Below are 26,252 nucleotides of genomic sequence, written 5' to 3' on the forward strand. Positions count from 1 at the left end.
TATTTCCTAAAAATGCACAAGTTACCACAATTGAATCCTGAATCTTGAATCCAAGAAATAGAAAATCTTCTTAGGCCAATAATAAGAATTAAAGTTGAATTAGGAATCAAAAGTCTCCCAGCACCTAAAAGCCCAAGACCACATGGTTTCATTGGTGAATTCTACCAAACATTAAAAAAAATAATTAATGGCCATCTTTCTCAAAATCTTACAAATAATGGAATGGAGGGAATACATTCAGTATCATTCTATGAGACCGGGATTACCCTGATAACAAAGCAGGATAAAAATAGTACAAGAACCAAAAAATTTAGTTTGTATGATCTAAGTATTGCTACTCTTTTGACATCCCTTTGTGTGATAAATGTTTCTCCACCCTCTCACTTTCAATCTGCAGGTGTCTTTAGGTCTAAAATGAGTCTCTTGTAGGCAGCATATAGATGGCTCTTATATTTTTGTCCATTATGCCACCTTGTGTCTTTTGATTCGAATGATTAGTCCATTGACATTCAAAGTAATTATTGGTAAATATGTATTTATTGTCATTTTGTTACTTGTTTTGTCATTGTTGCTGGAGCTTTTCTCCAATCCTTTCTTTTCTTTGACATTTTTGGTCACTTTTTCCCACTCAGAGAGTCCCCTTTAATATTTCTTGCAAAGCTGGTTTAGTTGTCATGAACTCCTTTAGTTTTTATTTGTCTGGGAAATTCTTTATCTCTCTTTCTTTTCTGAATGATAGACTTGCTGGATAGAGTATTGTTGGCTGCAGATTTTTTCCATTCAGCACTTTGAGTATATCATGCATCCTTCTGGCTAGGTTTCTGTTGAGAAATCTCCAGCTAGCCTAGTGGGTTTTTCCTTGTAAGTTATGGATTTCTTTGGTCTTGCTGCTTTCAATATTTTTTCATTATCACTGTATTTTGCAAATTTAATTAACAATATGTCTTTGGTCTAAGCCTGCTTTTGTTAATTTTTTAAAATATTTGAGAGAGAGACAGAGACAGAAACAGAGACAGAGCATGAGTGGAGGAGGGGCAGAGAGATAGAGGGAGACACAGAATCTGAAGCAGGGTCCAGGCTCTGAGCTGTCAGCACAGAGCCCACTGTAGGGCTTGAACCTATGAGCAATGAGATCATGACCTGAGCCGAAGTTGGATGCTTAACCCACTGAGCCACCCAAGTGCCCTGCTTTTGTTGATTTTAATGGGCATTCTCTGTGCCTCCTGGACTTAGGTGTCTGTTTTCCTTCCCCAGATTAGGGAATTTTTTTTCTGCTATTACTTCTTGAAATAAAATTTCTCTCTCTTCTTCTTCTGGGGCTCCTGTAATACAAATGTTATTGTGTTTCATTTAGTCACTGAGTTCCTAAGTCTTTGTGTTGCATGATTCTTCTTTCTCTCTTTTGTTCAGCTTCATTATTTTCCAGTATTTTGTTTCTGGACCCTGCAGTTTATCATGAATTGGCTTGAATGCAAGTCTTTGGTTTGAAATTATTTTGGATATATTTCCTTCTGAGCATCTAGCTTTGACATTTTCTGCATGTAAAAATGAATGAATGAATATGCATATGAAAATGCCTTTGAAACTTAGTTCTAATTCTTTATGTAATTCTTTATCAAAATCTTGATTTTAAAACTTGATTTTAATTTTGTTTTGCCTAGGATTTTAACTGTAGGTATTAAATAAATATATGCACACTTGGGTAATATTCTTGCATTTAGGTTTTCGTTCAACACATATTAATAAAGGTCTTGGCTCTGATTAGGCATGGTGCTCTAAGTCCCTGTTCTACTAGTGCATACCTTTTAATATTGGAAGTAAATAAGCCAGTAAGTGTTGTGATAGAGAATAATGGAGGATGGTGAGTGTTTTTTTAAAAAGATAAGGTGTTGTATTCTTGTAGGGTGTTGCAGCCATTCTCCTTTCTTGCTTTCAGGGCCCCAGTTTTGTTTTGAAGCCTATCCTTATGGATAAATCCTGATTAGTCTTAAACCGTAATGGTAATCCCATTCCATTTGTCAGTGATTCATTTTGTGAGGCACAGGTGAGTCAGTCTTGGATAATCAGATATGCAGATCTTCTGGGGGAGACTTCTGTCAGTAGTTTCCTCTTCCTTAAAATGAGGCAGACTAAAGGAGATTACCAGTTGTTCTTTGGTAATGTACCATAAATAACTACATGTAGCTGGGTTTGAGGCAGCTAACTTGTTCATGAAGGACAGAGGCTGACATGCCAGAGGGGTTTATTTAGTTTATTTAGTCTCTCCAAAAATTGATTTTTGAGAGACTAAATAAACTTTTTATCTACTGAGAAATTAAAATTTCCTTATCTTTAAAGCTACTTTGAATTAGATTTTCTCTCCTTGTATGGTAATATGTTGTAATTGATACAGGTTCTCAGGAACTGTCTCTGAAAAGAGGTGACATTTATTTAAGTAGAGATCTGAATTACAAGAATGAACCAAAGGAATTGCAGTCCAGGTAGAAGGAATAGCAAGAACAAAGGTCCCATGATAGATAAGAAGTTGGCGTAAGGGTAGTATACCTAGTTTCTATTGACCATGGGAAGGATAATAGTAACTGATACTTATAAATTGCATTGCAGTTTACAAATCTCCTGTACATACATTATTTCATGTGATCTTTACGGTGAAAATATTTACCAACCATTTTATAGTTGGGTAAACTGCCCATATATTTATAGCTAGTCATTAAAGAAACCAATCAAGGGGCGCCTGGGTGGGCAGTCGGTTAAGCGTCCGACTTCAGCCAGGTCACGATCTCACGGTCCGCGAGTTCGAGCCCCGCGTCGGGCTCTGGGCTGATGGCTCAGAGCCTGGAGCTTGCTTCTGATTCTGTGTCTCCCTCTCTCTCTGCCCCTCCCCCGTTCATGCTGTGTCTCTTTCTGTCTCAAAAATAAATAAACGTTAAAAAAATAAATAAATAAATAAATAAAAAAAAAAGAAAGAAACCAATCAAATAAATATTGTGTAGTACTGGCTAATCAGACAAAATGGTAAGGGTATACATTCTATTTGAATTTTTTATATTACCGCTTTTTAGCAGTTTTAATTTATTCAGGGCCAAAAGTACAGATGCCAAGGCCAGATTTCTGGACCCGTTTGAATAGTACAAATTAATTGCATCAGTAAACGCAACCTGGTGTGTTATCTTGAGTTAAGGTGAGTGAGATACTCCTGATAGAGACCTCATAAATGTGATTATTTGTTTGCACTTCATAATGAGGAAGATTAATTTCTAAGATATTGGCTCGTTTCAGTGAATTTAAATAGAGTATTTTGTGCTTATGTATTCAGGATGCCTAGCATTTTAAATTCATATGTGCATATACTGTGACCTTACTGATAAGCAATGTGAAAGTTTGATAGATGACTCTGTAAGTAATGAATTAAAATTGAATTTTATAGTCTTAGTAGGGGCTATATGAAAATTTCCTTTTCTGTCCTTCCCTCCCCTTCCCTGCTTTCCCCTCCCCTGCTTTCCCCTCCCTGGCATTCTTACCTCCCTTTTTCCACTTTCTTCCTCCCTCCCTTTATTTTACATTTCAGTTTATTTGGTTTTACCAAGTGCTTTAACATAAATAAAAGTTGATTTCAACTAACATTAAAAGGTCATTTTAATTTATGATACTATTTTTACTTGTTTTTTTCTACTTTTTTAAATTAATAAACACATAATTTTATAAACTGCCCTTTTTCCATATATGGAGGCTAGACAGTAAGAAATATTTTAAATAAATTCTGTAACAGTACTTAATTTGAAAATGAATACAGATCAAATGAGAAGACATTTAAAGCGTTGAGTGTTTGGTAACTAGGATTGAATTGAACTCTGTATGTATAGGGGCTTTTTAAATATTTGTACTTTATAATAGATAACTAGCTTTTCTCTAAAAGTTTTATTTATGTTTCCCTTTATCAACATGATGCCTTTAAAATGTAATAGGTATACTTAACCCCTGCTACATTATGGTAATCATTAATTAAATCTGTTTAAATTTGTTGAATAAATTATTTTACTTTTCTGTTGTAGTTTTCAGTTTTTTACAGTGAATTACTTCAAGAAACAGTCTGTAGTAATAATTTGGTTTTTACTCTTTCCAGGAAGAAAGTAAATTCTTCTAAAGATGATAACCCTCTGAACTATATATTTTATAGTAATAATAACTAGTATGTATTTTAATTTAGGGAATCATTATTTTGAATATTTGTGATTATTTCTTTTGTTTTGAGAAAGGGTTAGACTACTAAAAAGATTCAACACAATTTCTCTATGGTTTGTTAATTGTATTACTAGTGATTTGAATCGGTATTTACAGTTTTTGAAATGTATGAGAAATACAATCTTCACGTTACAGTTGGATTGAATTGATTATATCAATAGAATAATTACCTTTGAAATTTTTTATTCAGAAAAGAATGTACAGTGATTTTGCTGAAAAAAAAATTCATTGATAATCCAAAATGCAAGCACATAATTTAGCCATTTAGTGAATTAGCAGTCTTCGGTTATTGACCTTTGCAATTACATTCACAAATTGGAGACTGTTTAAACTTTCTCTTAAAATGTTTTTCAACTTTATTGAAGCATAATTTGCATCAAGTAAATGTACCCATATCAAGTGTACAGTTAGATGATTTTTCTCAAATTTATAACTTCATGTACCTGTCATTCCCCTTTTTCGTCAGTCACAGGTTGCTCCTTGGCACTATGTATTAGTTTCTTTGTTCTAAAATTTCATATTAATGTGTACTTTTTTTGTCCCTGGTATCTTTTGCCAGGCATGTTATTGAGATTCATCCATGTTGTTGTGTATATTAGTAGTTTGTTTCTTTTTACTGAATACTCTTCTATTACATGAATGTGTCACAATTTGTTTATCCATTTATGTGTTGTAGGATACTTGAATTTTTTCAAAATTTTGGCTCTTATAACAAAGTAGCTGTGAACATTCTTGTTCAAGACTTTGCATAGGTTTTTGTTTTCCCTTTAAGAGTGGAATTGTTGAGTTATATGGCAAAATATATTTAGCTTTTCATGAAGCTAATTTTTTTTTCTTTTCTAGAAAAACTTATATAAAATTCCTGTTACATCTTCTGTACATATGTTTGGTAGAATTCACAAATAAAGCCAAATGGGCCTGGTGTCTTCTTTTGGGAAGGTTTATAAATCTATATTCAACATCTTTAATAGTTATGAGGCTATACATAAGCTATTCAGATTGTTAATTTTTGATTGAGCTTTGTTTTTGTTTCTTTTAAGAAATTTATGCCTTTCTTCTTAGGCTCCACACCTAGTGTGGAGGCTGCTTATAAAAATAAAGGAACGAAGTTTGCCAGTTTCAGGTCTGGCTTTGTATTTGTTGACACAAAGTTGCTTACCATATTCTCTTATCTTTTTGTAGCATCTGTAGTAATGCTCCCTCTTCCGTTCCTAATATTGGCAACTTATGTCTTATTTTTCTCTCTCCCCTTGATTAGTTCAGCTGAAATATTATTAATTTTATAGGTCTTTTCAAGGAACTTGTATCCATTTTTTTTCTAATGCTTATCTGTTTTATATTTCATGGGTAGGGTTTACATTTTGAACCTTTTTACCTATTTCACCAAACTTCAAATATTGTAATACTTCTTGAAGGATAATGTAGGAACTTTAATACTGTATCTTTCCCTTTTCTTCCTGTCATCCTTTATTATTATTGTCATACATTTTATGACATTGTTATATGTCCCATGATACTTTGTCATAAAAGAATCATTTATTTTAAAATAAGTTAATATGAGGAAGTTTCAATTATACTTACCATACATTTAATATGTCTGTTTAAATCCATTGTTTATGTTCACATATCCAATTACAATCATCCTGAAAAACATCCTTTTACATATATCTTGTAATACATATCTGCCACCTACAAGTTCTTTCAGCTTTTGATTTTTGAAGATGTACTTGTTTTGCCTTTATCTTAAGAAACTTTTATTTTGGAATAATTTTAGAATTACAGGAAGTTTGTGAAGAAAGTACAGAAGTTTCCATATATTCCTTGCCCATGTTTCCCTAATGTTAATATCTTACATAGCTTTGGTAAATTGTCAAACTAATAAATTAACAGTGGTGCAATATTATTAATTAAACTACAAGTCATATTTGGGGCAGTGTCCCTTTCTCTTCTAAGATCTAATCCAGGATACCATATTGCATTTACTCATTATGTCTCCTTGGTCTTTTCAAATCTTTTGACAGTTTCTTAGTTGTTTCATGATTTCTATGACCTTGATAGTTTTGAAGAGTATGTATGGGTCAGGTGTTTTGTTGAATGATCCTCTGGCATTTTTCTCATTATTAGAATGAAGGTATGGGTTTGCAGATGCATACTACAGAGATGATGTGCCCTTCTTCAGTACCCTTTAGAATTGTTCCATCACTGTAAAAATTTCCCCTGTGGCCCCTTTGTAATCAGCCTCTCCTTGCATCTTGAATCTCCTTCCATTTTATTGCTGAGTAGTATTCCTTGGTTTTGTCAAAGTTAAATTCATTCCCTGTTGAAGGCCATCTCAATTTTTTCCAGATTTTTGCTATTATATATAAAGCTACTGTAAACATTTGAGTATTAGATTTTGTGAGAACATAAGCTTTTATACCTCTTGAGTTGATATCTAGGAATGGCAATCTGGGGTAAGTGTAGTTTTAACTTTGAATCCTAAAACTATTGTAAGAAAACATAGGGGAAAATATATGTGACCTTGGATTTGGGATTGAACTTTTATATATAATATCAAAACCACAATTAGAAAAGAATAAATTGTGTTTCATCAAAAACCTTAAAATTTTTGTTGTATGTAAGACACTCTTAAGAGAATGAAAAGGTAAGTTACAGACTGGGAGAAAATACTTGAAAAGTCACATATCTGATAAAAGTATTTGTATCTAGACTATATAAATGACTCTTAAATCTCAACAATAAACAGTCTAATATACAAATGGCAAAAAGATCACAATAGACATTTCACCAAAGAGGATATATGGATGGCAAATAAACACATGAAAACATAATCACATTTCTTAATGTCATTTGTTATTAGGGAAACTGGATGCAAATTGAAACCACACCAAGATACCACCACACAAAATTAGAATTGCTTTAAAAAATTGAGAGTCCCAAATGCTGGGAAGATTGTGGAGTAAGAGGAACTCTCATTCATTGCTGGGGATGTCAGAATGAGCAGCTACTTTGGAGTACAGTTTGGCTCCTCCTCCCCCTCCCCCTCCCCGTTCCCCTTCTCCTTCTAACACACATTTTCCTTATGACACAACAGTCCCACTCTAGGGTATTTACCCAAGTTAAGTGAAACCTTAAGTTCACAGAAAACTGCTTTTATCTTTGAAAATATTTTCACTACATAACAAAGTGTAGTTTTGCCATTTTTTTTATTTTAGCACTTTTAAAAGATGTTCGATTGTCCACTAATTTGTACTTTTTTCTAAGAAGCCCCCTGAAATTCTTTTTACCATGTTTGCATTTTTCTCTGTAATTATTTTTCCCTTCTAAATTATGATTTTATTTGTATTGTAAAATACATTGGAAATTCTGCATATGCCTATGACTAAGCTTATTTTCAGTGTACATTACTTTAAGTTGGATGACAGATTTTGTTCTGAGAAATCCTTTTTCAGGCTGAGTGCCAAAATGGGGAAATGCTGGTAGATTCCTGGCCCTGAAGGTAATGATGTAAATTGCTTTCTTGCAGTGATGACGGATGACTTTTATTTGAGTTTTATACCCAAAAGTTTTCAGTTCATGATGATACAGCTCTGGTGCTAGCTGTGCAGCACCATAATATCTAACCTAGGGTTAGTGCTATAAATTGGCAGCTTTAAATTTTTCTTTTTTATCAAATCTCCTTCAGATTTTTTTTCTGAATATTTTTCTCTTTGGATAATTTTAAAAAATTAACATATAACATTATATTAATTTCAGGTGTACAATATCATGATTTGATATTTGTATATATTATGAAACGATCACCACAATAAGTCTAGTTAACATTTGTCACCATACAGTTGTTAAATTGTCTTTTCCTTGTGATGATATTTTTTATTACACTGTTTTCAAATCCACTGAACTTCTCCTCTGTAGCATCTAATCTGCTCTTTAATCTTTTCCAAGACAATTTTTAAACATTTGATTTTTTTCTTTAGTTATAGAAGTTGCATTTTTTTGTTGTGGTTTTTATTTCTTTTCCAGTTTTCAAATTTAAATCCTGGCATATATTTTTAGTAATTGTTTTAGTTTTCTTGTATGCTATCATCAGCTCTTAGGAGTTTGTTTTAAACTGACTTTCTTCGGAGTCACATTTTCCTCCTTATTGGCATCATGCTAAAAGCACAGTTTTATGGGGGTAAAAGTAATTCATAAATAATTAAGCCATATTTCTGTTAATGGGCAGTTATATTTTTTTCCAGCATGGAAATATTGGAAAAATGTTGTAAATGCATTTTGTTCATGTGTTAAAATTCCTGTAGTGGAATTTCTCATCAAAGGGCATGTTCATGTAAATACTGGATATATGATGCCATATTTCCCTTTGCACAATGTATAAGTGTATACATACTTATATTAGTTAAGTAAGTACTGATTGATTTTTGAGTTTAGAACACCACCCTCTCACGAACATGGTTCATAGCAGAACAAGTCTTTGTTCTGACACTTAGTCAGTTAGTTCTGTAGCATATTTTCATGTGCTCATCTTTTGGCCTTAGCAATAAAGTGAAGCCTCTTGAATGTAATTCTTGGAAACATCTGCACATAGTCATATGCTAAAGGAAGTGGCTATTGGTCATTTTCATATTTGTTAGAGATAAGAATAGTCCATTTGACATTGTTATGAATGGTACTGCATTTGTTATTTTTAACAGAATGATTAAACTAGTTCTTTTAGAAATGTATTAGGTGGTATAGTCCATATTCAGTTTCTCACTGTATCACTCAGTATGTTGGTTGCTGCAAGAAGAGGCTTTTATGAGGTTGTTTCTGTTCAATTATTTTCCTTTGCAATTAGAATGCATTAGAATATTACCTCTTGAGGGCAGAGACTTTAGTCTGTCTTGTTCACTGCTACAATCCACTGCCTAGGACAGTGTCTTTTATATGATAGGGACTTATTAAGTATTTTTTGAGTGAATGAGTGATCGAATTACGGTGTTTTATACAGATAAAGTACCTGGTAGATTTGTTCCACGTGTTCTCTATTACAAATGATGATAAGAACCATACTATATATTTTAAAATAGGGGCGCCTGGGTGGCGCAGTCGGTTAAGCGTCCGACTTCAGCCAGGTCACGATCTCGCGGTCCGTGAGTTCGAGCCCCGCGTCAGGCTCTGGGCTGACGGCTCGGAGCCTGGAGCCTGTTTCCGATTCTGTGTCTCCCTCTCTCTCTGCCCCTCCCCCGTTCATGCTCTGTCTCTCTCTGTCCCAAAACTAAATAAAAAACGTTGAAAAAAAAATTAAAAAATAAAATAAAATAAATAGAGCTTAGTATATAAATAACTACACTGAGTGAAGTAACTTATTAGAAGGTAAACTACTAACTGGTGGCACAGGAGAGTTCGTTTCAGAAATGGTCACCATAATGAACAAAGACCTTTGCTCATACCATTTCTCCTATCTCAAATGTGCTCCCTTCTCTATTGCAACTGTGAAACTTCCCCTGTCTTTTCAAGATACTAAATTATCTCCTATCTCAGAAAGCCCAAAGATATCTAAATTAGATATCTTATGTTCATCCTTTCTGTTTCATATTTTGAATTACACTTTTTAAAAAATTTTGTCTCCACTATGGGATTTTTATACTTATTTTTATTTTCTAAATTATTTGTTGCTCTGGAAGAATCCTGGCTGATACTTAATGAGATGATGGAAGTGTTCCAAATCTGTACCATTCACAGTGGTAGCCATAGGCACAAGTGGCTATTGAACGATTGAATTATGACTGAGGATACATTTATAATTTTAATTCTAATGTAAAAATTTTTTAATGTTTTATTTATTTTTGAGAGAGAGAACACTGAGCAGGGGAGGGGCAGAGAGAGAGGAGGATAGAGATCTAAAGTGGGCTTTGCGTTGACAGCAGTGAGCCTGATGTGGGTCTCGAACTCACGAACCCGTGAGATCATGACTTGAGCTGAAGTCTGCAGCTCAATCGACTGAACCACCCAGGCTTTCCATTCTAATTTAAATAATTGCATGTGGCTAGTGACAATTGAAGCAGACAGTGCAGCTCTAGGGCTTACAATATACATTTTTAAGTTCTCAGTCTAATATATAGTGAGAACTTTACTACAGTGCACTCCCATTTCCTCCCTCCTCTCCTTTTGTGTTTTGTCATATATTCTACAGATTTGTAAACCTAGTGATACATTATTGCCATTTGTGAATTAGCTATTTATTGTTATTAAGTTAAGGGAAAATATGTCGTTACTTTCTTTAGATTTTACCATTTTTGGTGCTATTTTTTTCTTTGTGTAGATCCATTATTTCTACATAGTATCCTCCTCCTCCTACTTGAAAGACTTCATTTAACTTTTTATATGTAGTGCAGTTTTGCTGGCACAGAGTATTTTTCAGCACCCTCTCCCCCCTTTTCTTCTCCTGGAAACAACTAACTTTTGGAAGATATTTTCACTGGTTGTAAGTTGACCTTCTCCCCACTCCCATTCTCCCCACCCAGTATTTTTTTTTTTTTTAATGTTTTTAACATTTATTTTTGAGAGAGAGAGACAGAGATAGAGAGACAGAGTGTGAGCTGGGGAGGGGCAGAGAGAGGGAGAGGCAGAACCTGAAGCAGGCTCTAGGCTCTGAGCTGTCAGCACAGAGCCCGATGCGGGACTCGAACTAATTAGCTGTGAGATCATGACCTGACCTGAAGTCAGACTCTTAACCAACTGAGCCACCCAGGCGCCCCCTCCCTACCCAGTATTTTAAAGACGTTGCTCCATTGTCTTCTGGTTGACATTGTTTTTCATAAGAAGTATGTTCTTATTCTTTATCTGTATGTTTTTTCCCTAGCTACCTGCAAGGTTTTCTATCTTTGTTTTTCAGCAGCTTTGCCTACCTTTTAAATTTATCCTTCCAGCAGTTTTCTTCATTTCTTAGATTTGTGGTTTATCATTCATTCATTTTAGAAAATTCTCAGCTAACATCTTTTAAAATGTATTTTTTGCCTCATTTTTTATCCTCTCTGCAGCTCCAGTTACGTATGTTTCAGATCATCCTCCCACAGCTTTTGAGTTCCTTTTTTTCCCAGTCTTTTTTTCCTCTTCAGGTTTTATTTTGTATAATATCTGTGACCTCTTGTCATGTTCACTGATTCGTTTTCACTTTTGTCCAGTTTTCTTATAGGCCTGTTTAAGGTCCTCTGATATTTTATTTTTGTTTATTTGGTATTTCATCTGCTGAATCCATTAGTTCATGTATGTTGTCCACATTTATCACAGATTTTTTAATGTTTAGTTATAATTATTCTAAATTTTCTGTCTGGTAGTTCTAACATCTAGTTCATTTATGATTCTGGTTCTGGTGTTTGCTTTATCTCTTGAAAATGGTTTGTTACATCTTGCTTTTTTTTTTTTTTTTTTTTTTTTTTTTTTTTTTTTATGTCTCATGATTTATGTTGCATGCCAGACATTTTAAGGACAGAGCAGTAAAGACTGAGGTGAATGGTTATGCCCAGAAATGGGCACGTTTCTTCTTTGAGGCTGTTTGTTTATGTGTGGATGGGGATGGGGTCATTCCAGTCAGTGATTGAATTGTTGTTTTTGCAGTTGTTCCCTTCACTGAATCAGAGACTTAAAACTCTTGGAGTAGTCGAATGCTGCTACCTTATTCTTGGTGTGGGGACTTGGAGTGCCAAGATTGTTTGCTCAATATTCTAGTACATCCTTAGCCTTTAGCATGTCATTGGATGCCTGCATCACAAGATGATCTCTCTCAGTGTTCTTTGTAATTTTTGATTAGTTGTTGGAGAGTGTGAACTTTATATTGTTGACTGTATTTTGTTGTCTTTCTTGAAAGAATTTGATAGACATTTAATTTACTTTTGGATTACCTTGGTCCTTTTGTAGCTTGTTTTTAAGTTTTGTTATAGCTTTTGTCAGCCTAATCTTTATTCTATGGCTGGAGTCATTAAACTTTTGACTCATGAGCTAAAGCTGGTCGACAGAGTGTTTTTGTATAGCTTTTTAGCTAAAATTGGATTTTACATTCTTAAAGGGCTATAAAGAAATAAAAAATAAAAACAAAAATATATGGTAGAGACTGTATGTGTTGCACATAGCTTGTGATATTTATTATCTTGCTCTTTAGAGACAATTTTCTGATCCCTACTCTACGGCTTACTTAACTTTAACTTCTAAGATGTTTTATTTCTTGGCTTTCTGCTGAATGCCCTAGATTTTCTATGTGGCATTTTCATTTTCTTTGGGTGGGACTCTCTGAGAGATGTTCATTTTTCAGTTACCTAGTATTTGATTTTTCTTTCCTTGATAATTGTTCTTTGCCAGCCTTGTGAGACTTCTGCATGTAGAGCCTAGTATCTAGCCAAAGACTAAAGGATCACTTATGCCAATTTTTGGATCCTTTTCTCTGGGCAAGTCCCTCCTCTTTAATATACTGACTTGTAGATCCTCTCCCCTTAAACTTTTAAACTGTAGTCTCTATCTTATCACCTCAGGAAGATAGCTGTGCTTTGCCTGGGTTCTCCCCTTTTGTGGGGGTGTTCAGTAAATTTTAGGCAGAAAGCTGGAGTAATTATAGGGCTTACCTTTGATTGTTAATCTCATCTCAGGCATCACAGTCTTGCCTGACCATTGCCCAATCTCTGAAAACAGTTTTTCTGAATATTTAGGTTTTCTAGTTGTTTACGTGTGAGGGCAAATCTAGTACTAGTTATTCTGACATGGTTGGAAGTGGAACTCTGTTTAGCAAACATTAAGAAAAATGGCCTTTACACTTTTAGTATGGTATAAAACTAAGCTATAAATTGAGTTTAACTTTTATGGTATTTGTAAGATGTGTTAGCAGGATATATAAGAAAATGTGATTAAGATTCAATTCTGTCTGGTATCTGGAATGCCTACTCCGTGCCTTAGACTTTGGACAACTTGCTGTGAACAGAAAGAATAACACATGAACTGAAGACCAGGCATTCAGCCCCAGTAGGAAGTTGGCATGTATATTAATTATCTATTGTTACATAACAAATTGCCCTAAGACTGAGTGGTTTAAAACAGTTATTATCTGCTGGCCAAGAATCTGGGCATGGCTTAGCTAGATCATCTGGCTTATGGTCTTTCAAAAGCCTGAAATCAAAATGTGAACCAAGCTGTAGTCACATCAAAGTTTGACAGGTGCAGGATCCATTTCCAGGCATACTCATGTGGTCGTTGGCAGATTCAGTTCCATTCCACATGGGCCTTTTCAAATGGCAGCATCAAAGTAAACAAGAAGAGAGAATGTGAGCAAGAAAGAAATATCAGTCTTTTGTAAACTTATCTCAGAAGTGAAATCATATCACTTTGCTGTATTCTATCTAAGAAGTAAGTCACTAGGTCCAGCCCACATTCAGGAGGTGGAGATTACACAGGGCATGAATACAGGACACCGGGATCATTGGCAGCTATTTTAGAAACTGCCTATAATAATATATGGTATATAAATTATACAAAATATTATAAATGAGTCTCAAATAATGTAACAGCATTAACATATGTAGCATAAGAAAAATTCACTAGTGATATGCTAACTGCTTCCCAAGATTATTTTGTCTACGCCTCTTTTAGTATTCTGTGGGAGAGGTAGTATGTATTATATCCATTTTACAGAAAAAGAAATTGAACTTCAGTAAGGTTACCTAGCTGTGATATAGCAGAACAACACCCTAGTCTAGGCTTTGCCTTCTAGGCTTTGCCTATTCTAGTACCCATATTTTTTAATCTCCATATTGTATCAGCATTAAAATAGTATTACCTTTTATTGAGCACCTCTTATGGGCCCAGCATTATAGTAAGTGCATTATATATTAACGCCATCTAAGCCTCAGAGCAACTTTATTAAAGCTCTCAGTTTTACTGATTATATACTTTAGCTTTCAGATTCAAGAAATTACTTTGAAAAATTACATATATATTTTTTATTTCAGAGACATTAAGCAAATGTAACCCAAAGAATCTCTGTAAATACAAAAAAAAAAAAAATCATTTAAATACCCATTACCTTAAAAAAAAAAGTGGTATCACTAATTAAATAAATTTGTGTAAGGAAGCCTGACACATTTCAATCCACTTAATATTCTGAAAAAAAAATATATGTATATATATTCTGCAGATGAAAGGTGGTATGTGAATCTCAAATAAGAATGAATTAATAAATACTTAACCCACTCCTAGAAGAAATCTCAACAAACACTACTATACAAATTTTAGTCAGAAATTAGCTCATGTAGTTAATGTTGAAATCTTTCTTACTAATAAATTTGAAATATTTTCACTAATATTGAGAAAATAATTTTCTCATGTTTGAAAGGTAACCATAAGTTGATGTTATGGCCTTTTAGACCAATATATTGTAATTTTTTTAATATTTATTTACTTTTGAGAGAAAGAGAGACAGATAGAAGTGTAAGCAGGGGAGGGGCAGAGAGAGAGGGAGACACAGAATCCAAGGCAGGCTCCAGGCTCTGAGCTGTCAGCACAGAGCCCAACGCGGGGCTCGAGCTCACAGACCGCAAGATCATGACCTGAGCCGAAGTTGGATGCTTGACTGTCTGAGCCACCCAGGTGCCCCGTAGACCAATATATTTTAAATATTTGAGGGCGTCTTGTGAGACATGTGTTGATAATAATAAATCCTAAAGCTTATGGATGTCTTTTATTTTTGAACTGTTTTCCTCATAATAGCACTGTCTTACTTTCTACCTTCAGATTCGCTTTCTTAAGTGGAGTATAAAATGGCACCTGAGGCTAATGTGCATGAATTGTGTAATATATCCTACTACCATACGTCATGTATGATATCCTTCACTCATTCACTTATTTATCCAAAAATTTTATTAGTACCTACTAAGGGTCAAATACTGCTCTAAGTACTTAGAATACATCAGTGAACAAAATGGAGAAATATCATGGAGTTTACATTTTAACAGACATAGTTCATAGTTCAAACAATAGGCAGTAAACACAGTAAGGAAGCAGGCATTCATTATGGATAGGGCAAAAAATTCTATACCAACTTTTAAGCCATGCTAAGGAAAATTACATAGAAAACTACTTGATGTTCAGCTTGGCATGTTTTTTCTGATTTAATGTTTAAATACTAGCCAAGAACAATAAAATTGGGAAGGTTTCTCTTCCAAAAACAGAATGCAGGGGTGCCTGGATGGCTGTGTCAGTTAAGCATCCAGCTTTTGATTTTGGCTCAGATCATGATCTTATGGTTCCTGAGATTGAGCCCCGCATCAGGCTCTGGGTTGACATAATGGAGCCTGCTTGGGATTCTCTCTCCCTCTCTCTCTGCCTCTCCCCCACTCACGCTTACATGCTCGTGCGCTCTCTCAAAATAAATAAATAAACTTAAAAGAAAAGTGCAAATGATGCTATTAAGAAAATGACCATGTTTTGCTCCTACAACAATTTTTTTAAAAATGCTTTTATTTATTTTTGAGAGAGAGAGAGACAGAGCATGAGTAGGGGAGGGGCAGAGAGAGACACACAGAATCTGAAGAAGGCTCCAGGCTCTGAGATGTCAGCATGGAGCCTAACATGGGGCTCGAACCCACGAACTGTGAGATCATGACCTGATCTGAAGTCGGATGCTTAACCAACTGAGCCACCCAGGTGCCCCATCTCCTAAAACAATTTTTAATGAGTTTTTACAACTTCTGTAATGTCAATATTACTACATTGTGAAATGTGGTAATTTAATATTTTGGTTATTTTTGATGATGGTTTATAAGAATTTAAGGTATTTTATGTAACAAGATTTATGTTTCTGTAGACTTCTGTTTCTATTTGAGTTATTATAGTTTTGCTGGCTTTGAAAAATTATAATTTTTAATTGTAATTTTAATAAAATGTTACAACACATCTTTTTATTGTTATTTAAATGATGTCTTTAGAAAGCTATCTTCTCTTTTGTTTACACAGTTATGTTTCTAAGTTAATTTTTGCTATGAAGGGAAAGATTAAAAAAATTAATATCTTATTGGTATAGTTTGGAATTAACTAGACTATATTATGGATTCAGCATATGGTATAACAACAATTTACAATGTTGCATATATTGTCACCCACAATATTATTAACTCAGATTTAATAGCTTCTTTTGTTGACTTACTGAATTAAATCCATACCTTAAACCATCAGTGGATTTATTTTTTAATTTGCTTTTTAACTAGGAAACTCTGAATACCTGTATTTTTCTATATAGCATGAAAAGTAGGCATCATATGACTGATCTTTGATCTGCCTATAATTTTTTTCTTGGGGAAAAAACTGTTTTGTTTCTAAAGGGGATTCTAAGCCAGATGATAAAGTGACAAATGAAACCCACAGCCACGCCTGAGAAAGTATGTGCACTTATAATTAAGATGCACAGTGACTAAGATATAATTGGTATAGGCTTATGTTGCAATTATTGGTATTTTTTAATAAATTGAGGAACGGATAATCTAGCCTAATCTTTATGAGCCTTTGCTTGTGATATATGGAGTGGTTACCTGCTACTTAATGGCTGTGATAACCTTTGCTTATTAGCTAACATACACATCACTTTTAGAATTTATCAGTGACACTCTGCCTGTCACCTGCAGGGTTAAGTAGTATAAAGGCAGTTGAGTAGTGAGATGGAGGGGGATGGAGTCAAGATCTTACAGGAATGAATTCACTCATACAGAGAACATGTTTCTGTATGAGTTAATGGAAACATTAGACCAAAATATGTAGTTGAATACATTTTGTTTGGTTTTGATTGCTTATTCAAAGATACAGTCTTTTGATCTCCATATATGATCTATTGACAATGATGTATGAAGGAAAAGTGATGATGGCACTTAGAGGACTTTCAAGCTTAGAGCTAATTAATTAATCTGGTAGAGCCCTAGTATATATACATAGTTGATTTAATAGGCAGATATGAAAGCTTTTGCCTTTTACTTATTATTAGGCAGTTAGGTTATCTGCCAGTCAACACCAGAGTGTTTCCTCCAACTCCATGAATCTCAGCATATGCTATTTACCATATCCTAAATAATTTAAATACGTTTCTTACTCTTTCCACAGCATGTAGAGTCCATGAAGCACAAGACAGTAAAGCTTCTTACTCATACCACCAGGAGGATCTCCTTGAAAGATTCACTACAGGACTACCAGAGACACAAATTCTCTGAAGCATGATGTGTTGAAACAACAAAAGGCTACTGCTTATGCACTAGCTACAAACAGACTTAAGATGTTTCCAATTCTTTGAGCTCCGGGAAGCCAGGGGAGTGAGTTGAAAATCTGAAAATGCGGCCATGGACTGGTTCCTGGCGTTGGATTATGCTCATTCTTTTTGCCTGGGGGACCTTGCTGTTTTATATAGGTGGTCACTTGGTACGAGATAATGACCACCCTGATCACTCTAGCCGAGAACTGTCCAAGATTCTGGCAAAGCTTGAACGCTTAAAACAGCAAAATGAAGATTTGAGGCGAATGGCTGAATCTCTCCGGTAGGTTCTGAAAATGAAGGAAGAATGATGAAGTATTGTACTTTGTTTTTAGTTTCAGGGCTTCATTCATCGATTAAAAAATACTTAATGATTTTTTTAAACAGTTTTTGTAAAAATTTAAATATTTTAGTGAGATACTTTTTATACCAATTCTATATAAATAGAGAATTTCTTCATAGTATCAAAACTTATTTTGCACATAGATTTTAATATAGAAAAACCATGCCATTTAATTTATGTTTTTATACTTCATTTATAGTTGTCTTCAGCATTTTGAATAATTTTGATACATTAAATACAAACTTTGTATGATTTAAATTAGCACATATTAAAATTTTTATTATATGGACTATAACAATGACATTTATAATAATTGGGAGGCTGAGTCAGTCTAAATATAACTTATTAAAATGAAGAAACAAAAATTCATCATTAAATAAAACAACTGGATCTGGAACCTAGGGAATTGTTATTGTTACTGCTTCTAGTCTATTAAAAAATGTGCCATGTATGTTGGAAGGCATCACCTGTTAGGAAATACAAAATCTTGTATTTTCAGGGAACAAATAATTCCTAAATTCTAGTTCCTCTGCTTTATATATGAAGGTGATTATGTGTTTAGTGCCTGCTGTCTCTCAAGCTAGAATTTGAAGATTTGAGATGAAGAGTCATTACTCTAGAGTTGGTAATTGACCCTAAGAGAGGTAGCGTAGAGAAAAAGAGGACAGAATTCATTCCCTTTTGAGAAAGATACATTGAGGAGTAGAAGGTGAAAGCATCCTACTGTGCATAGAGCCTTCAGAGCAGATGGGGAAGGAGAGAGGGAGAATGCTAGGGTGTGGAAGCTGAGTAGCAGTCTGTGAAAAAAGAATGTAGTTGGCAGAGTCACATGCTTTTGGAGCTTGAGGAAAGACTTCTATGGTTCTCTGATTCCCTTACCTCCCCACTGCCACTGCTTGTGCACTTTCTTTGGAACTCACTTCTTTCTCTCAACTTTTTTCTTCACCATAATATTATTTTTGGTCCTTTTATGTTCTATGGAAGAAAATGCTAGGTTTTAAGAATTTTATACAATGAATGAAAAATTATTCCTGTCATTTGTAGAAGTAGTACCATGCGGTAAAATACAAAGTAATTAGGGATTAGAAAGTGGACAGAGAACTTCTTGCATTTATATATCCTTTTATTTCCTTTTGGGCGGGAGCCTGGGAGTATCATGGAGAAGGTGATCTCTCAATAGAGTCTTCTCAGTCATTTGTTATGAGAATCAAAGGTTGATAATTTATTTTATTTTATTAAAAAAAAATTTTTTTTTTAACGTTTATTTATTTTTGAGACAGAGAGAGACAGAGCATGAACGGGGGAGGGTCACAGAGAGAAGGAGACACAGAATCCGAAACAGGCTCCAGGCTCTGAGCTGTCAGCACAGAGCCCGACGCGGGGCTCGAACCCACGGACCGTGAGATCATGACCTGAGCCGAAGTCGGACGCTTAACCGACTGAGCCACCCAGGCGCCCCAAAGGTTGATAATTTAGAGGTTAATAATAATAGCTATCATTTATCAAGTTTATCATGTGCCAGGTACTGCGCCAAGGGCTTTGCGTGGATTATCTCATTAAATTTCATAAATTTCTTTATGAGATGCTGGTACTATTTTTATAACCATTTTACAGATGAGGTATGAAAGGGATATTAAGTAATTTAATTTTTCCCAAAGTTATACTTTCCACAAGTGGTGGAGCTTACTTTGCTTCCTAGCAGTATGACCTGAAAGTCTGGACTCTGATGAAATGTGTTGCCTCTGCGAATAGAAACCAGAGAGAAGTCACTGATTCAGAAATCTCAACTAAAATCTCATGTAGGAGATCGCCAAGAGTAGATGCTGGGCTAATTTGGGATATGCTTTGATTGTAGTAAAATCTTATTCTACATCCTGGGAATCATTGCTCCTCGGAAAAGATTTTGCTTCTTAACAATTTAGGCTCGTAAGTAATTGATTGTTTTTCTCCTCATTCCAACTTCAATACTGATACTTCAGTTGGTTTATTTCTGACTGCCAAGTATTTTGTTTGTGTTGTATGAAAGAAAGCTTGCCTCTAATAATAGTTGTTTCTTCTGTGGAGTGATCTTTGGGTTTTTGTAAGCCACTTTATTTATATTCATTTGTGTTGAAATTAAATTCTCAACTACTGTGTTCAAATGTAGAGACAACTAAGAGCTGAGACAGTACGTCATGCTTTAATATTGTAAATATAATCTGAAAACACGGTTTGAGTTAGTTTTTATAGAGAGAGCTGTAATTTTAGGAAAATAAATAAGTAATTATTTTCCCTCATTAGGGACAAAAACCTCCTCAGGTCTTTCCATCAACTTTACGGGTAGGGACATTTGTGTTTTAGCCAGAGGGATTCCATTTTAGAAACCCTGGCATGAAAGGAAGAACAGTAGATGTGCTACTGGTGTTGGTGTTTTTTCCCCCTCTCATTGTAACATTTTGTACCCAATTTGCTATGTCTTTTTCTTATTTAAAAAAAAAAAAAATGTGTTCATAAGCTAGACCAAAAAGGAGTAATTCATGTCTGTAAAACTAGGTCATTTCTTTCAGATGAGGCATATGGATTGGGTTTGGAAAGCAACTCAGAAGCTTGAAATTACAATTTTTAAGATTTAGGACACTAGTTTTAAAAACATCTAACCAGTTCTTCAGCTAGAATTTGATAATTTTGTTGATTGTACTACATATTTAGGAAAATAATTTAAAAATCATTATTCTGAGGGATACAAATGTTTATGCACAAAGTTTGGGAGGTTGGGGTGTGTGTGTGTGTGTGTGTGTGTGTGTGTGTCTAATACTGACTTATTGATGAATAATTTTTATACATTAAATTTTTTTTTTTTTTTTTTTTTAGCACATAGGTGTATGAATTGTGGCAAATACTTACAGTCGTGTAACTACCACCACAATCAAATTATAGAAGAATTCTACCTCCCACCAGAATTCTGTTGTGCCCATTTGTGGTCAAATTCTAGCCTTACCTTCTGTCCCTAATACCCACTGATCTATTTTCTCTCCTGCATTTTATTCTGTTCCTAAGTAGAATAATGTGGTTTGTCTCCTTTTGTATCTTTTTTTAAAAAAAATTTTTAAAAATGTTTATTTATTTTTGAGACAGAGAGACACAGAGCATGAACAGGGGAGGGTCAGAGAGAGAGGGAGACACAGAATCTGAAGCAGCCTCCAGGCTCTGAGCTGTCAGCATAGAGCCCGACGCGGGGATCGAACTCACGGACTGTGAGATCATGACCAGAGCCGAAGTCAGATGCTTAACCGACTGAGCCACCCAGGCGCCCCTGTATCTTTTTTTTTTTTCATTTAGTATAATGTACTTGGGATTCATTAATGTTATTGTGTGTATTGGTAGTTTTTTTTCTTTCTCCTGAGTATTATTTTAATTCCTTTTTATTTTTTTATTTAAAAAAAATTTTTTTTTTCTAATGTTTATTTATTTTTGAGAGAGACAGAGACAGAATGCGATTGGGTTAGGGGCACAGAAAGAGGGAGACACAGAATCTGAAGCAGGCTCCAGGCTCCGAGCCATCAGCACAGAGCCCGGTGTGGGGCTCGAACTCACAGAGTTGTGAAATCATGACCTGAGCCAAAGTCAGACGCTCAACCGACTGAGCCACCCAGGTGCCCCTTAATTCCTTTTTAATACTGAGTAGTATTCGACAGTATTGATGTATCACAGTATTGTTGTCTTTTTTTTTTTTTTTTTTTTTTTGATGTATTGACCAGTTAAAGGATGTTAGGGTTGTTTTTGTTTTTGGACAATTATGAACAAAGCTGTTATAACATTTGCTCTATAGCTCTTTGCAGGAACATAAGTTTTTATTTCTCTCGGGTACATATCTAGGAGTGGGGTGGCTGGGTCATTTGAGTGCATTTTTAATTTTTTAAGAAGTTGCCCAAATGTTTTTCAGTTTATCTGCATTGTTTTGCATTCTTACCAACAATGCTTGGGAGTTCCAGATGCTCTCACTCTTAGCACTTGCTATTGTTAGTTATTTTTATTTTAGCTGTTTTAACAGAAATGTAGTATTATCTCACTGTAGCTTCAACTTGCATTTCTTTTTTTTTTCTTTAATGTTCATTTATTTATTTATTTATTTTTAAAATTTTTTTAACGTTTATTTATTTTTGAGACAGAGAGAGACACAGCATGAACAGGGGAGGGGCAGAGAGAGAGGGAGACACAGAATCGGAAGCAAGCTCCAGGCTCTGAGCCGTCAGCCCAGAGCCCGACGCGGGGCTCGAACTCGCAGACCACGAGATCCTGACCTGAGCCGAAGTTGGACACTTAACCGACTGAGCCACCCAGGCGCCCCAATGTTTATTTATTTTGAGAGAGATACAGAGCACTAGTGGGGGAGGGGCAGAGAGAAGGGGAAAGAGGAAGAATCGCAAGCAGGCTCTGTGCTCTCAGTGCAAAGCCTGATGCAGGCCGAACTTATGACCTATGAGATCATGACCTCAGCCAAAATCAAGAGTCTGATGCTCAATGGACTGAGCTACCCAGCTGCCCCTCAGTTTGCATTTCTATCATGGCTAATGATGTTGAACATTTTTTTCATGTGCTTAATTGCCATTCTTCTGTGAGGTCTCTGTTCACATTTGTTACCTGTTTTTTAAAAGCTGAGGTTTTGTATTAAAGTTTGTTTTCTTACTGCATTCTTTTTAAAAATTGGGTTTATATACAACGTAAAATTATGTGTATACACACACACACACACACACACACGCACAAACATATATGTAATATAAGATAAAGTAAAAACCCAGTGACTTAAAACAAAATTTCATTAAGTTGTCCTCAACTGGGTTGTTTTTCTAATCTGGGGTTGCTCTTGTGGTTTCTACATTGTGGTAAGGCAGTCCAGATGACCTCACTCATTAGCTGGGGTCGTCAGTTGCTCCCTTCCATGTAGCTTTTCCAGCAGGATAGTCCAGGTGTCTTACATAGTAGTGTTCCAAGAGGGCAAGAGCAGAAAAAGGCCAAGTATCCAAAGTCACACAGTGTCCCTTCTGCCACCTTCTACTAGTGTATGCAAGTGAAAGGGACACTCCATATTCAGGGCAGAGAAAGAGGAACTGCAAAGAATGTGTAGCCATATTTAACCCACAATTCTCCTTTCCAGAAGTACTAGAGTAAGTCAAATCATCGTGGTTCTGACACGATGTGAGTTTAGTTTAGACTTTGTTGGTAGTAATAGGGAGGTATGGTTGGATTTTTAGCAGAGGAATGACACATTGAAAATGGTTGAGTAAGATTTAGATTTTCAGGTGAATTTGGGGCATGTGCCTCATTGGAATGAAATTAACTAGGAAACATAGTATTAATCTACACATGAGGTGATACTGACCTAGATTAAATTAATGATTGAATTTTTTGGTTTGGGAACCAATGTACATCTGCTTATTTTCCCATGTTTTCTCTGTGCTCTTACTTGTCTTTCTGCAGACATGGCTTTCTTACTTGTTAATTGCCAGCATGTTAGGTAAATATGTCATAGTCTTTCTTTTAAAAACTTAGAGATCATCACTTTCTTAGCCTGCCATTCTATAGGAATGCCTTTACATGCTTCATGTTTGTTTTATCTCAACCTTTAATAATATGAAATTACTGTCGGTTCACAGAATTTTTGCTTCTTGGAATTTGAATCTGCCACATTGCCTCTCAGTCATGGTTGACATTTAGCAGAAAATACCTAGAAAATTATTGAAACTTGTTCAAAAGCCCTTGAGCAGTGCACCATAAGTAGGCCAGATGTTGCAACTGGACAGAACTTGTAAAATCTAAAGAGTACTTAATTGACAGCTTTCCTTTTAACTTAATTCATTTTTGTTCTAGGTCCATTTATTTTTGAGATTACAACTTAAAGAAAATTCAAATGTGACTTTGTGACCTACTAATAAGGTTGTTTGTTTGATTCAGGAAAACAGAAGAAATTTCTTCTGGAATTTAGATGCTAGCTGTAAACTATACATTTACAAACCACAAAGAATGTATAATTAATTTAGGGATTATCTGTTTTTCTGAGCTATGCAGTAATTTTCCCAGATGGATTAGAGCCAAAGCATGACTCTTCTGGTGGAAAATTTGACTGAGACAGCAGAAGTGTGGAACATTGACATGGGTAGAAAGGAAACTGATGGGGTGTTTCATAGGTCATATCTTACTTCTGTTCAAGAAGTTGGTATTAGAAAGTAGGGATGTCTTTGTTCCTGTTGGTTGATTGGAAAATTTGCTCTAGGCTCTCATCTCTGTAACTGTTCATCTCTCATGTAAAGAGTATACTTATATTCCTAGAACAAGTGAATGGGTTGGAATGTATGGAGCACCTGCCATCTACTTGTAACCTTCCCTTATGTATGTGGTTTTCATTTTTGCAACCCTGCATCCATTATTCCTTATGCTATTAAGAGTATCTTATTTTTCCTTAGGGAAACTGTTGCTTCCCTGTGTGAGAATATTTTAATGAGATTTGTGGTCAAGATTCCTAGCCTTTCCAGTCTGACAAACAAATGCTTTCTCCCTGGAATTTTTACTAGCCTTTTTATATATTGCTGGATTAAATTTGCCAGTGTTTTATTTCAGAATTTTTTTCTATGTTAAACAAGACATGTATACCTGTAGTTTTTCCTTCTTACAATGCCTTTTGGGTTTTGGTAGCAAGGTTATGCAGGGAAGTTCTATTCTCTGGAAGGTTTTGTATAAAGTTGGTATTCATTCTATTTTAAATCTTTGTTAGAATTCTACCAGCAAAGCCCTCTGAGTCTAGAGTCTTTTGAGGGGTGTGCAAGGGTTGAGTTGGGAGTGAAAGAGGACATGGGAAGGTTTTAAATACTGGATCTGATCTTTTTAATAGAAATTGGACTCTTGATATTTTCTATTTTTTCTTATGTCAGTTTTGGTAAGATGTATTTTTCAAGGAATGTGTACATTTTATCAACATTTTCAAATGTATTAACATAAAGTTGTTCATAATGACTTTTTAATATTGTTCTCCACACCTGTGGTACCTGTAGTAATGTCCTTCTTTTCATTCCTGATACTGATTATTTTTGTTTACTCCTTTTATCTTGCTAAAAGTTTATCATTTTCATTTACCGTTTCCAAGAATGAGTCTGGTTGTTTTTGTTTTGTTTTGCTTTTTTCTCTAATGATATATTTGGTTTTTTTTCTATTGATTTCTACTTAGTTTGATAATTTCTTACATCCTCTATTTTTTGTGGGTTTTTTTTTTTTTTTTGCTGTTGTTTTTAAAGCTTTTTCAGAAAGAATTTTATGTCATTGATTTTAAACCTTGCTTCTTTTCTGATATATGCCTGGTGAACTTTAAATTTCTCTCTAAGCACCAATTTTAAGTTGCATCCCATTAGTTTTGACAATGTCCTATCTTAATTGTAATTAAAATAATTAAAATTTTTAAAAATATTTTCAAATTTCTATTGTTATTTTTTTCTTTGACCCACAGGTGATTTAAGAGTATGTTGCTTAATTTCTAAATGGGAAACTTTTTTCCTTATGTCCAACTGAGAGTGATTGAATGTGGCAAGAGTAGGATGATAAAAGTTACTTTACGTTACTACGCTATGTATATGATTATTTTGAATTTGCCTTTATTGTAGTGTTGGGTTTTTCGTGTAATTATATGTATACATATGTAATCTTTTAAACATGGGCATTGATTTAAATTAAGTATAAATGCAGAAAGTTCCCATTGTGGATGGTTTATCCTTTTGTTCATCTAATTACAAGTTATCACTGTTGATTTGGAAACAGATATTTTTGATGAATACTTTTTAATTCAGTTTTCAAAATATAGATTAAAAAACAACCAGAAGTAGTCAACAGTTGAACACAAACAAGTAAGTATAGCTTTCATATGAATAGTCACAGACTATTCAAGTGTGAATTAAATTTGGCTACCTTTTTACCAGTGATCCTTACAGTAGCTCACTTGCTGAAGATGGTTGGCTCTCTGGGGTTTTGTGTGTGTGTGTGCTTGGCTTTAAATGGCAAACTAGGCCTAATGGAAAATCCAGCCCTCCCCACCTCTTTGTTGTTGTTGTTTTCTTTAATGGCTCCCAAGCAAAGAATGGTTTTACATTTTTATTTATTTATTTTTTATTTATTTTGAACACTTGTATGGCTCCCTCTCCACCTCTCTCTCTCTCTCTCTCTCTCTCTCTCTCTCTCTCTTTTAAACTTATTTATTTAAATTCAAGTTTGTTAACATACAGTATATATTGATTTCTGGAGTAGAACCCAGTGATTCATCACTTGCATATAACACCCAGTGCTCATCCCAACAAGTGCCCTCTTTACGCCCATCACCCATTTAGCCCAATCCTCTGCCTACTTCCCCTCTAACAACCTTCAGTTTGTTCTCTGTCTTTAAGAGTCTTT

The 26,252-nt window shown here is 34.8% G+C and overlaps 1 protein-coding gene across 15 annotated transcripts in view; it reads left to right on the plus strand.

Annotated features, from left to right (window-relative positions):
- Positions 1–26,252, plus strand: part of FUT8 (fucosyltransferase 8) — a 310,615-nt gene that overhangs the window by 135,246 nt on the left and 149,117 nt on the right. For all 15 annotated transcript variants that reach the window (XM_053889503.1, XM_019451533.2, XM_053889508.1 and 12 more), the window contains one exon: positions 17,353–17,780. In XM_053889503.1, the coding sequence (XP_053745478.1) occupies positions 17,578–17,780 (203 nt within the window). In that variant the 5' untranslated portion in view covers positions 17,353–17,577. The remainder of the gene's footprint in view (positions 1–17,352; positions 17,781–26,252) is intronic.

This window comes from Panthera pardus, unplaced genomic scaffold (genome assembly GCF_024362965.1).
Source record: "Panthera pardus isolate Hobbes unplaced genomic scaffold, ASM2436296v1 HiC_scaffold_24, whole genome shotgun sequence".
NCBI lineage: Eukaryota > Metazoa > Chordata > Mammalia > Carnivora > Felidae > Panthera > Panthera pardus.